This window comes from Stenella coeruleoalba (assembly GCF_951394435.1).
Source record: "Stenella coeruleoalba genome assembly, chromosome: 8".
NCBI classification, from domain to species: domain Eukaryota; kingdom Metazoa; phylum Chordata; class Mammalia; order Artiodactyla; family Delphinidae; genus Stenella; species Stenella coeruleoalba.
In genome coordinates this window covers 90,091,132-90,105,722 of record NC_137154.1, presented here as the reverse complement: position 1 = coordinate 90,105,722, position 14,591 = coordinate 90,091,132, and the positions used below count along the sequence as shown (strand labels likewise).

Genomic DNA, 14,591 nt, shown 5'->3' with positions numbered 1-14,591 from the left:
TACTGAGCCCACGTGCCACAACTACTGAAGCCCGCACACCTAGAGCCCGTGCTCCACAACAAGAGAAGCCACCTCAACGAGAAGCCCACATGCAGCAGCAAAGAGTAGCCCTCACTCGATGCAACTATAGAAGAGCCTGCGCACAGCAACGAAGACCCAACACAGCCAAAAATAAACAAACAAATAAATAAATAAAGTAAAAAAAGAAAACCTCTTGCCACTGTTGAGAAGACAATTAATATCTAGGGTAAAGGGTGACATGTAACTACAAATAATGGCTGCTCTATGGAGAGAGTGCGTTTGTGTGCACGGGAACACACACTCCTGTTTACCTGCCCCGTCTCCCATCTTTGTTTGTCTCCTCCGTGCATGTAGGTAATGGTGTGTGCAGCGTTCTCCAGAGTGCTTGATGGGTGACTGTGTTCCACCCTGCATGTGCTACTCTCTCACATTTCCCTTTAATGATCTCCATTATTCGGGCTGCATTAATAATGTTTGTGGGCTGATATCTTTAAAATTAATGAGGTGTTTACTCTTAGCCAAGAAACTCATTGAAATTAAAAAAGCTTTCTTTTTCCCCTCCCTTTCTCTTGGTAAAAAAGTGGACAAACAAGCCACAATGCAAGCTTTGATAAAAACCAAGCAGAATAGGCAAGAACCCAAGCCCTACCGCAAAGAAGGTATGAATTGGGAGTAGCTGGTGCCTGGAGTTATACATTAGTCATGTTCAAATCACAGCTGTGTCTAAGAGGGCTTGATTTAACAAGAGCTTTGCTAGAAAGCTGCATACCACACCTTTTAACCAATGGAGGACTTCTGTGCCCTCAATAATCGCTTATTTCATCCCCACCGCTCCCCTTAGCATAGGATTATCCATTGTAACCGTAGCACCTTAGTCTAGTCTGACTTTTCCTTCTTATTCAAAAGGGTTGTTTCCAGGAGACTTCATCTGTGTGAATTCATCTGTGCAATCCTGACCTGTCTGTAGTCTCTACTTTTCAATCAGATTACCTGGCATGAAAGACCCTCCCACTGCCCCCAGCTCCCACCACCAGCTGACTTTGTGCAGAAAAGCAGGACTGAATATTAATGACAAGTCTGCCGGCTGCAGAAACTTGCTGCAAAGTATCAGGCTTCACTGTCCTGCTCCCAACTGCCTCCCAGGTGTCTGCTGGACAAATTTCCCCAGGAACAGTGCAGCCAAGGGCATTCCCGGTGACACATCTGAGAAGTTCGGGTTCTTATCACGTCGTACTAGAGTAGTTGTTCTCTCTGACCTGGAAACCACCAGTAGTCTCTGTGGATCCTGCAGGTGATTTGTTAGCTAATCCCTCAAGATACTCAAGTTAATAATATGATAATTTTATGCACTTGAGTCTGGGATTAATTAATAATTTACTCAATTGCAAACAGGACATTAATGTTGAAGAGACACTCTTCTCCCAATTTTTTGTTGCTGTTGTTGTGGGTTTTTATTTCTCTCTCTCTCGGTAGCAATTAAAAGTGAGGATGTTACATGTATTGAAAGCCTGGAAGATTCCTGCTGTAGGGGCTGGTTCAGGTCTCTGTCTGAAAACCATTCTCTTTATATTCACATATGGAATAGCTACAGCAGGAGTCCAGGATCTACGGCTGAATCTCTCGTCTCTGAAATGCCAAAATGCAAGTGGATGTTGGAACCATTGGAATCTCCTGTACTTAGGTGGTAATGAATGAGAAGATGCAGGAGAGAGACTCCTCAGCCCAATAGAGAAGGTGAAAAACTGCAGAGAAGTGGGCAACAGGGACAGGAATGGGGAGGACTTACATTAAACTGAATCTGTGCAAAATCTCCAGCGCTGCTCTGCAGGATGTTGTATGTTGAGGACACAGAAAGAAGTTCCCACTCACTGTCATTCAAAAATTCTTTGTGGTCATGTGTAATGTCTTCTCTGCTTCTCAGGAAGGCCAGGTCTACATCTTCCACTGAAAACAGAAACACTTGACTTCCCATGGAGAGAGGCACCAATATTAACCCACTTTTCCAACTCGCAATTCAAATCCTTCCTTTTTACTCCTGTCCCCACATGGACAGTCTTATGGAGATGGGGTTCAATATACTATTTTGAATTAGGGGTAGGGATGGGGGATAAAAACTTTCAGGTCATGAAAAAAAGCAGCTATGAACTGAGGGTTTGTACTCCATTGTCTATAGAATGAGACTTCTATAACGTTCTCAATGGCAGTAGAGGCCTAATATTGTATTTTCAAACCAACAGCAGCAAAGGGCAATATCTCTGGGCACAATACTGTACTTAGTCTGAATTACAGCAGGAGCCAAATAACTACAAGAAGAGATTTAGATTTATAAAAAGTCAATTATGTGCAAGAATAAAATAGACCTGAGGGACAGCAGAATGTAATAATTTCACCTATGTGAGCCAAGCCAGCACAACAAGTGTGTTTGCCCACTAGCAGGCTACACCTCTCATGGCTTACCTGTGTGCAGAATGCTATTGAAGGTTAGGCTGCAATTCTGAATATCGAATGGAAAAGCGTATGTCTCTAAACTGCATGCAGAGACCAGTAGGATGGACTTAGAGTGCTTAATGGTCCCAGATGAGTTCACGTAAACATAGGGAAGATCAGGTGATCTTTCAATGTCCACACTATATGAAACAAAAAAGATCTTTGTTACAGAAAGGGCTTTAGTCATTCCAATACATAAGCAGAACTGATTATGAGATGATAGTGACTGTAACACCCAAGACTAGCCTAGAAGTGCAAAGACAGAATCGCACTTTACATGAGATAGCCACCCTGGCAAAGGTGGGTTCAGCAATGACAGCCTTGTAAGTCAACTCACTGGAGATCAGCTCGGTGCTTTGTGACTGCCTGGAGGGGTGGGACAGGGAGGGTGGGAGGGAGGGAGACGCAAGAGGGAAGAGATATGGGAACATATGTATATGTATAGCTGATTCACTTTGTTATAAAGCAGAAACTAACAACCATTGTAAAGCAATTATACTCCAATAAAGATGTAAAAAAAAGAAAAAAAAAACACAGGCATAGGACTTCCCTGGTGGTGCAGTGGTTAAAAATCTGCCTGCCAATGCAGGGCACAGGGGTTTGAGCCCTGGTCTGGGAAGATCCCACATGCCACGGAGCAACTAAGCCCATGTGCCACAACTACTGAGCCTGCGTGTCACAACTATGGAAGCCCGCATGCCTAGAGCCTGTGCTCTGCAACAAGAGAAGCCACTGCAATGAGAGAAGCTCACGCACCGCAACGAAGAGTAGCCCCGCTCCCCTCAACTAGAGAAAGCCCACGTGCAACAACAAAGACCCAATGCAGCCAAAAATAAAATATATAAATAAATAAGTAAATGTATAAAACAAACACACACACACACACACAGACATAATCCATGAGTAACATCAAGCATTAGCAATCAAATCTGTATCTTAAATGATGTCAACCCATGGTACTTCTAATCTGAATATTCCCAACAGTATGCTCTTCTTCAAGTTGAGAAACAAAAATTAGTAACAATGACTTAAAGGAAGCAGCAACCAGCCTGAATATTCTAAGCAGTCTAAACCCCACAGAAACACACCCCAGCACACTTACAACTCATTTATGGTGATATCAGGAGCCCAGATGGCACTTAGGGGTAGGGAGATCTCACTAATCTCATCAAACATGCTGGAGTTCCAGGATAAAAACTCATCATCCCAAACCTGTATCCAAAAAGGAAACATCACAAAGGGGCAATGCCAATCTCATCAAAGAACTGAAGAGGGATTCGGATGAATAACTCAATTGATCAGCCCGTTGGTTCTATCTGTCAGGGAAGAGGACTTTCCATTCAGCTCCTAAAAAGGGTTGCCCCAACCAGAAACCACGGCCATGTATCTTACTCAGATTCTAATAAATCAAGTCTGCTGCGGACATAAAGAACTAGAAACACAAGATAGTATCTATTTCTTCGAATAATTACATCTTGCAACAGATTGAGTTCAGGAGTCCAGCATGCACGGAAGAAAACATAATCATTTACCTCACGGTACCATACACTTGTCTTTAATTTTTGATTCTGTGCATCCTGCAAAGCAAAAAGAACATCCACACCAAATCTTAGAGTGTCAGAAAATCAAAGCCCAATTCAACAGTGTGACAATTCAGAGGAAGAAAATCAAATCCAACAAAATAATGCTGATTTTAGAAACATTACCTTGACTCTTCAATACCTGAGTATTCTCAGTTCTTATTTATTACATACACCTGTCGCTATGAGCTTTACTATATTATCTATGATAAAATGACACACTAACTGCACTTGACATCTTAAATGATTTGTGAATCTCTTTCCTACTCTAATTGTTACCCTGCCATTAATCAGACTAAAAGATGATATGTAGTCGTAGCCAATTTTGGACTAAAAAGATGAGACCACCCTTTTATTTGTAATCAAGATGTTATTCATAATCTTTCAATGAATGTTATCTCAACTGCCATTGGCAGCCATTCCTGTTGTTACTCTATGCTTGGATTTCTCTGCTTATAAAACAGACTGAATGAGCTTAATCCAAGTGAGGTATATTTTTGGTGATATAAATAGATGTGGCTTCCCACGTCAGTGATTTAAAAAAAAGATCTCCCCAAACAAAAAAATCCACTTTACTAATTTTTTTTCATATTGAATCTAGTAAAAACATGCTAAAATGATTATATTCTTAGGGATTAAAAGAAAAGGAACATCTCATACCATATACAAGCATTAACTCAAAATGGATCATAAACCAAAATGTAAGAGCTAAAACTATAAAACTCTTAGAACAAAACATAGGAGTAAACTTCATGACTTTGAATTAGGCAATAATTTCTTAGATATGACACCACAAACACAAGCAGCAAAAGAAAAAGTAAATGGGACTTCATCAAAATTTAAAACCTTTGTGTTTGAAAGGACATCATCAGGAAGTCAAGTGACAAACCACAGTATGAGTGAAAATATTTGCAAATCATATACCTAGTAAGGGGCTTGTATCCAGAATATATAAAGAACTCTTACAACTCAACAATAAAAAGGTAAATAAACCAATTTAAAAATGAGCATCAAAGGCCACAGTCAAGGCTTCCCTGGTGGCACAGTGATTGAGAGTCCGCCTGCCGATGCAGGGGACGCAGGTTCGTGCCCCGGTCCGGGAAGATCCCACATGCCGCAGAGCGGCTGGGCCCGTGAGCCATGGTCGCTGAGCCTGCGCGTCCGGAGCCTGTGCTCCGCAATGGGAGAGGCCACAACAGTGAGAGGCCCATGTACCGCAAAAAAAAAAAAAAAAGGACACAGTCAACAGAGTGAGAAGGCAACTCATAGAATGGAAGAAAACATTTGTGGATCCTACATCTGATAAAGGGTTATTATCCTGAATATTAAAGAACTTCTACAACTCAAAACAAAACCAATATCCTTATTTAAGAGTGGGCAAAAGACTTGAATACACTAGATATACAAATGGCCAATAAATACATGAAAATATGCTCAACATCACAGCTATGGACCAAACTGTGTTCTTCCAAAATTCATATATGACTGTATTTGGAGGTAGGACTTTTAGGAGATAATTAAGGTTAAATGAGGTCAAAAGGGTGGGGCTCTCATCCAATAGGATTGGTGACCTTAGAAAGAGAGGAAGAGAGAATGATCTCTCTTTCTCCTCCCTGTGAGGACACAGTGAGAAGGCAGCCATCTGCAAGCCAGGAGGAGAGCTCTTACTAGGAACCAAATTGGCTGGAACTTTGATCTTGAACTGCCCAGCCTCCAGAACTGTGACAAATAAATTTCTGTTGTTTAAGCCACCCAGCCTATGGTATTTGTTACGGCAGTTGGAGCTGGCTGATATAATTTCTAATCATTAGGGAAATATAAACCAAAACCACAATGAAATACCATTTCACTCTCATTAGGATGGCTACTATTTTTTTTTTAAAGCAGAAAATAAGTGTTGGTGAGGATAATTGGAATTCTTGTGCACTATTGTTGGGAATGTAAAATGGTGCAGCTGCTATGGAAAACAGTATGGCAGTTCCTAAAAACTTAAAAATAGAATTACTACATGGTCCAACAATTCCTCTCCTCGGCATTTACCCAAAAGAATTGAAAGCAGGGACTTGGACAGATATTTGTACATCTATGTTCATTATTCACAATAGCCAAGGGGTGGAAGCAACCCAAGTGCCCCTCAGTGGATGAATGGATGAACAAAATGTAGTATATATATGCAATGTAATATTATTCAGTCTTTAAAAGGAAGGAAATTCTGACCCATGCTACAACATGGATGAACCTTGAAGACACTATGCAAAGTCACAAATAAGCCAGTCACAAAAGGACAAATAGGGCTTCCCTGGTGGCGCAGTGGTTGGAGGTCTGCCTGCCGATGCAGGGGACACGGGTTCATGCCCTGGTCTGGGAAGATCCCACATGCCGCGGAGCGGCTGTGCCCGTGAGCCATGGCTGCTGAGCCTGCGCGTCCGGAGCCTGTGCTCCGCAATGGGAGAGGCCACAACAGTGAGAGGCCCACGTACCGCAAAAAAAAAAAAAAAAAAAAAAAAAAAAAAAAGGCAAATATTTTATGATATTTGTCTATATATAGACAAATATATAGACAAATATCATATTAGGCTATATATAGTCTAAGTACCTAGACTAGTCAAATTCATAGGGACAGAAAGTAGAATGATGGTTGCCGGGGGCTGGGGAATGGGAAATGGGGAAATGGTGTTTAATGGGTGCAGGGTTTCAGTTTTGGAAGATGAAGAGTTCTGGAGATGGACAGTGGTGATGTTTGTACAACAATGAGCATGTACTTAATGCCATTGAACTGTACACTTAAAAAAGGTTAAGATGGAAATTTTATATTACGTGTAGTTTACTACAAGCAAAATTAATAATTTTAAAATAAGCAAAGGACTTGAACAGATATTTCTCCAAGGGAGATATATAAATGTGGCCAATTAACACTTGAAAAGATGCTCGACATCATTAGTTATTAGGGAAATGCAAATCAAAACCACAATGAGATACCACTTCACCCCACTAGGACGGGTAAAATTAAAAAGACAAAAAATAAGTGTTGGGAAAATGTAGAAAAATTAGAGCCCCCCTACATTGCTAGTGGGATTATAAAATGGTGCAGCCACTGTGTAAAACAGTATGGTAGTTCCTCAGAATGTTAAACATAGAGTTACCATAGGACCTAGCAACTGCACTCCTAAGTGAATAACCAAGTACACACACACACACAGTGTGTACAGGAAAAACTCTTGAAAACAGAAGTACACACACACACACAGTGTGTACAGGAAAAAAAGCAAACTTGTACAGGACTGTTCATAGCAGCCAAAAAGTAGAAATAACCCAATATCCATCAACTGATGAATGGATAAACAAAATGTGGTACATATCCATTCAATAGAATATTTTTCAGCACTAAAAACTAGCACGTTCCTACATGCTACAACATGGATGAAACTTGAAGACATTATGCTAAATGAAAGAATTCAATCACAAGAGGCCATTTATTGTATGATACCATTTATATGAAATGTCTGGAATAGGCAAATCTGTAGAGATAAAAAGTAGATTAGTGGGACTTCCCTGGCAGTCCAGTGGTTAAGACTTCACCTTCCAATGCAGGGAGTGAAGGTCTGATCCCTGGTTGGGGAGCTAGATCCCACATGCCTTGCAGCCAAAAATAAAAAAAACCCAAAACAGAACAGAAGCAATATTGTGACAAATTCAATGAAGACTTTTTAAAAACTGGTCCACATCAAAAGAAATTTTTTTTAAAAAGTAGATTAGTGTTTGCCTAGGGCCGGTGAGGGTGGGGTGCAGGATGCGGCTGCTAATGGTATGAAATCTTTGGAAGTGATGAAATGCTTTGAAATTAGATAGTGGTGATGGTTGCACAGCTCTGTGAATATACTGCAACCACTGAATTATATAGTTTAAATGGATGACTTTTGTGGTTGTGTTATATCTCAATAGAACTGCCATTTAAAAAATGTATTAATAAAGAAAAAGAAAATCATTATTTTTTGGCCACACCATGCAGCATGCGGGATTTTATTTCCCTGACTGGGGATTGAACCCATGCCCCCAGTAGTGGAAGCGTGGAGGCTTAACCATTGGACCACCAGGGAAGTCCCAGGAAACCATTTTTGAAGATGTTTCAGGGAATGTATAGGTAAGAAGGCTGGTACAAACTACTGATGAAACCATTCCTTTCCAACTGTATCCTTCAAAGAGAATAAGAGGCATGGAAAATCCAAGATAAAAACATGTGAAATAAAATGTGTAAAACACTTCCTTACTGATTTTGGTTCAAAGCTGAGGAGTCATTTAAATAACATTTGTATTTCTGTAATATTAAGTGTAATACCAATTTCAGTAAAATAATAGAGTTGGGGAGTTATGGCATGAAAGCAAACAACAGCTCCATTTTCCTCCCCAGAACAAAGTATATTAAATTAATTATCCAGTCAGTTATCCAATCACATCAAAAATATATAATCTTGGGGCTTCCCTGGTGGCGCAGTGGTTGAGAGTCCGCCTGCCGATGCAGGGGACACGGGTTCGTGCCCCGGTCCGGGAAGATCCCACATGCCGTGGAGCAGCTGGGCCCGTGAGCCATGGCCGCTAAGCCTGCGCGTCCGGAGCCTGTGCTCCTTAACGGGAGAAGCCACAACAGTGAGAGGCCCACGTACCGAAAAAAAAAAAAAATATATATATATATATATATATAATCTTTGTGCATAGGGTCAAGACTACCACTCTCTTAAATCCAGGCTGGGTGGGGGGTAGGGAGAAGCCATTGACATTTACTTCTTGCGGGGGGTGCACCTGGAATTGTGTAGTGCTCAGACTATACAGGTGTACACAGGATGGCATCATTTGAAAGAGAAACAATAAACTTTTTAAAGTTCCCCCTTTTTGCAATCAAAAAAGTAAGTTGCTATTGAATAAACATTTCTAGATACCTTGAGAAAAAAGGGATTGTGCACAGATACAGAGGGACTCTACTTCAGTGGTTCAGCAGAGGTTAGTCGGAGTGAACTTGCTCTGCAGATTTTTATGAACTTCAAATAGATACATGAGAAAGGCAGGTTTTAAAATGGTATACAGTTGTCCCTCAGTATCCATGCAGCATTGGCTCCAGAACCCCCTCAGATACCAAAATCTATAGATGCTCAAGACCCTTATGTATAAAATGGAGAAGTATTTGCATATAACCTACACACATCCTCCAGTATACTTTAAATCATCTCTAGATTACTCATAATACCCAATACAATGAAATGCTACGTAAATAGTTGCTGATGCATGGCAAATTCAAGTTTTGCTTTTTGGAACTTTCTGAAATTTTTTAAAATAAATTTATTTATTTTATTTATTTATTTATTTTTGGCTGCCTTGGGTCTTTGTTGCTGTGTGCGGGCTTTCTCTAGTTGCAGAGAGCAGGGGTTACTCTTTGTTGTGGTGCGCAGGCTTCTCATTACAGTGGCTTCTCTTGTTGCGGACCGTGGGCTCTAGGCACGTGGGCTTCAGTAACTGTGGCACATGGGCTCAGTAGTTGTGGCACATGGGCTTAGTTGCTCCACAGCATGTGGGATCTTCCAGGACCAGGGATCGAACCCTTGTCCCCTGCATTGGCAGGCGGATCCTTAACCACTGCGCCACCAGGGAAGTCTCTGGAATTTTTTTTTAATATATTTTCGAGGCACAGTTGGTTCAATCTGCAAATACTGTACTGACTGTACAAAATGTAAACACTGAATTCACAAGTATTTCCCTAAGAAACAGCTTGGAGGAGGTACAGAGAGGACTCCCAGCCAAGATAGGCTCTGAGGGGCTCAGGGCAGTTAAAAAAAGACCTCTACTGAGAGCCCAAGATTGGGTGACACCACTTTCTTCCAAGTTTTACTGGCTGAGAGAGCCTGAAATAGATCATATCTCACCCACTAACACACAAAAGGCACAGTTCTAGGCTTAGCTGCAATCAAAGAGGGTCCCCCCTTAACAATGGAAAAAGTCCAAAACGTTGTTTCTATTACTGAGAAATATAGCTTTTAGCTACTCTTTCATTACAAATATACTTTTACATCTATGAAATATCCCAACCAGTTTCTTTATCACTGTCATGAAAAGTTGTGAATATAACTCGTTGACTCAGTCATGTGGCTGGGGAGGAAGGTCTCTACGTATTAATGTTTCATTTTCACTGTCATTTTATCTAGTTGGTTCTTATTAACTGCCATGTTGACGCCTTCGCTTGTTTTTCTCTTCCTGCCAAGCCCTTTGTCATGTTACACGTAACAATAGTGTTAAGAATTTTTTCCCTAATATCTTATGGGGGTGTCTGGGAAGATTTGTCATTCAGCCCTAAAGAACACAATGTCAAAAAGAAGTTTGAGGCTAAAACTGAAGTCTTTTTTTTGTCAAGGGAAACAAGTTTCTCAATGCCAGCTGGTGAACATAATTGGTTCTCTGGTGGCATTATTCACAGCTTTTCCCTCTGTGCATCTCTTTCTTTTATTTTTTTCTTTAGATGCCTTCCATCTTGTTTGTTAAAAGCAAAGGATATTTCAGAGAATTGGAATTCATTAGCCTTCCTAACAGAGGGAGTCTATTTAGATCTAAATTGGTGGTTAGCAAATATACAGATAATTCCTGCACATTCTTATTTATCTTTCCCAGTTCCAAAGACTATAGAAACAGATGCCTTAACGTCTGGCTGGGAGTCTCTAGTCAATGGACTGGAATACAAAGGAATCTTGGATTCAGAATTGACAAAACTCAATAGAAACAAATGGAAACTCTTCCCTGTTAGTAGATTATCTCTATAATCAGATTTCCCTAAGGTACACATAATACCCAGAAATTCTAAGACAAGACTGTAGTCTTTCACGTAAACAAAACAGGAGGCAAAACATAACGGAAGGGAGGTGCACTGATGAAAGCTCGGCTGAAAGCTCTTCACTCCAAACAAAAGTTGCCAGCAGTTCAGCTGCTGGTAGATGCATCCAACAAGTTATCTATTCACATTGGGAGTGTCCTTGTCTGAGCAGAATTTGTGAGTGATTTTTATCAAGTCCTTCAAACCAGCCCTGCCTCTGGAACAAACTTTAGGAGCAGCCCACCTGAATGTAATAGAGACATTTGCAAATTATATTAGACTAAGTCATTCATAAAGACAACCCTAGAATTGTACTTACATATCTTAATTAATTGGTTAGACATATATCTACCCAGTAGCTTTGAAGTAAGATATACTATGCTGCATATTGTGGGAAACAGGACCATGAGTTAGAAAATCCTTCCCTCAAGTAGCTATTAGTGTATGTGACATTTTAACAGTTAACTATGGGCATTAAGAAATACACATACTTCGCTGGATTCAAAAGAGGGAGACATTGCTGTCAGTTTGGAGAATTGAGGAAAATTTCTCTTAGGAGCTGAGATTTGAGGACTATAATATTTGATAGATGGCAAATGAAGAGGAAAACACATTCATTGGAGGAAATAGCAGAATTAACAGCATATAGGCAGGAAACAAGAAGTTCAGGTTCATTGTAGCATTGAGTACATGTAGAAGATAAAGTTAAGACAGTAGATAGGGATAAAACTAGAGGGATGGAATATAAGATTTTTCCATATTTCTGAAGGCAAGTTTTCCATATCCAATAAAATATGTCTAACATATTCTTGTAAAAAATTAGTATATTTCACAACATTGGAGAAAAGCATATCTTTGAAAAAATAATGGTGTTCTCCTTACCCACCATAAGGGATATAATTTTATTTTCTTTTATTGGGGTAGGAAGAAAGAGTTAGATTAAAACTTTCAATTTGATACAGTTGTTCCAAGGGAATTAGTAAAAGAAAGACTTTACTCCTTTTCTTTATCTCCAAATAAGACTCTAAATGAAAGCCTGAGCAATTCTACTTCACCTTCACCAATATGAAGTCAGAAAGTAGAAGGATAAGGAGAGACCTAGAAACCTGTCTTCAGCTCTTAACTCAAGGCTGATTCTATCTCTTCCCTGGAGTTTCATATAACATGGTTCATATCGTGTCTTTATTCAAATCATGTTTTTCCCATTGGACAATGTCCGATAAACAATATAGACATAATAACCCACTGACAACTAAATAGCAAGGACTAATATCTCTTAAGTAAGTGAAGATGCAGCCCCAGAAAATTGTCTCCCAAATTCTAGTTCAACATCCAAATAGAAAAGAGATTTAAAGGAGTTTTCTACTGGGGCTTTGTGTAAGACTAGGTCTTTTGGATAGTAAGGGTGGGCGTTTTCTGGCATTTAATTAAACAGTATTTTCTAGGATCTTAGATAGAGTACTTTTACTAGTGTAAGTGGGAAAATAAAGCTGAGAAAAGTGAAATTGTGTGCTAAAAGGAGGATTTTTTGTGTTGCATTTAAATGTACCTACTTATGGCCGCATAGCACAGGGAGATCAGCTCCGTGCTTTGTGTCCACCTAGAGGGGTACGATAGGGAGGGTGGGAGGGAGACGCAAGAGGGAGGAGATATGGGGATGTAGGTATATGTATAGCTGATTCACTTTGTTATACAGCAGAAACTAACACACCATTGTAAAGCAATTATACTCCAATAGAGATGTTAAAAATAAATAAATAAATGTACCTGCTTACGAAGAAATAATGAGTAGGGGTTTATCTAAGCTCGAGGAAAATTATGCTAAAATAACTTCATTAGATAAAAAATAATTTAAACCATGTTATAACAGAAAATTTATACTTTCAGTTTTGAAGTATTTTTCATCAATTTCAATACCTGAGTCTCAGTCAAAAAATCAGAGTCTATGATTCATAGTGCAGCACTAAGATATTAACATAGAGAAACACGTCCATTAAAATAAATTAAAGAGAAATTATTGAATTATTTTTTAAAGTACATTAAAATAATAATACTGTATTGTAGGGCATATTATATATGTAAATGTAAGGGGAACAGGTAAATAGAATTTTACTGTTGTAAGATTTGTACATTTTATATGAAGTGTAATAACATTAATTCTAAGTACATTGTATTAAGTTAATGATGGATATGGAAATCCCTAAAATAACATCTAAAAATAATACACAGAGGGATTGCAAAAAAGCTAATTTGATTTCAGAGGAACTAAAATCAAATATTAAAGAATATTTAATTTATCCAAAATAAGGCAGGATAAGAGGATCAGAAAACAGAAAACAGATGCGACAGCTAGAAAACAAATAGCAAGATGGTATTGGTAAATGGACAAAACACTTCCATTAAAATGCATAGGTTGACAGGTTAAAATAGCAATACCCTGGAACACTACTCAGCAACAAAAAAGAGTGAATTATTGATACACACAACAACTTGGATGAACCTGAAGGGAATTACACTGAATGAAAGAAGCCAACCTCAAAGGTAAGATACTGCATGATTCCATTTATATAATATTCTTGAGATGACACAATTATAAAGATAGAGAAGGGATTTATTGGTTGCCAGGGGTTAAGGGTTAGAGGGGAGAAAGGATTGCGGCTATAAAGGAACAGTACCAGGGAGCCCTGTGATGATGATGATTGTGTAGCTTGATGTGGTGGTAGTGGTGGTTACACAAAGCTACACATATGATAAAATTATAGAGAAACATACACACACATGCAAATGAGTATATGTAAAACTGGAGAAAGCTGAATAAGCACCAAAGTCCATTTTCTAGTATTGATACTGTACTGTACTGTATTTATTGTACTGTACTGATATTGTACTGTACTGTACTGTACTGATATTGTACTGTACTGTATTTATGCAAGATGTTAACATTGGGGGGCATTGAGTGAAGGGTGCACAGAACCTCCCTATAAATTTATTAGCAACTTCCTGTAAATTTATAGTTATTTCAAAATAAAAAGTTTAACAGAATGAAAGACCAAACTACATGCTCTGTCTAAGAGATGACTTTGAGTACCACAGAAATTGAAAATAAAAGGATGGCAAAATACATACCATGCAGAAAGTAAGCAAGAAAAAAACTTCAAGAAAAAGAATATTACCAGAGATAAAGAAGGGTATTTTATAATGGTAAAAGCTTCTGTTTGTTAAGAAGACATATGATCTTAAATGTGTATGCATCTAATAACAGGGCAGATAAATAGACAAACCACAATTATAATTGGGGATTGTTATACCCCTCTCTACGAAATTAATAGAACAACTGGACAAAAAAATTGTTATAGGAGATTTTAACAATACTATAACACACTTATTGAATTTACATTTATAAAACAGTGCACCCTTCTATTCAACATTGCACTAGAGGTTCGAGTCAGGGCAGTAGGCAATAAAAGGAAAGAAAAGCTATAAAGATTGGAAAGAAAGACATACAGCTTTCATTATTCACAGACAACATGATCTTCTACAGAGAAAATTTGAAAGAATCTACAAAAAAGACTCAAAAATTAATTAGATGGCAGGGTCACAGGATCAAGGTCAATATATACAAATCAGTTATATTTTTGTATGCTAGCAAGTAA

At 38.9% G+C, this 14,591-nt stretch overlaps 1 protein-coding gene across 1 annotated transcript in view; it reads right to left on the bottom strand.

The window, feature by feature from the left end:
* The window catches only part of HTR3B (5-hydroxytryptamine receptor 3B), a gene marked incomplete at both ends in the record, with an annotated part of 34,904 nt that overhangs the window by 9,209 nt on the left and 11,104 nt on the right, over positions 1-14,591 (bottom strand). The window contains 4 exons of the mRNA XM_079930448.1: positions 1,808-1,965; positions 2,479-2,648; positions 3,611-3,720; positions 4,041-4,085. Coding sequence (XP_079786574.1) covers positions 1,808-1,965; positions 2,479-2,648; positions 3,611-3,720; positions 4,041-4,085 — 483 coding nt within the window. The remainder of the gene's footprint in view (positions 1-1,807; positions 1,966-2,478; positions 2,649-3,610; positions 3,721-4,040; positions 4,086-14,591) is intronic.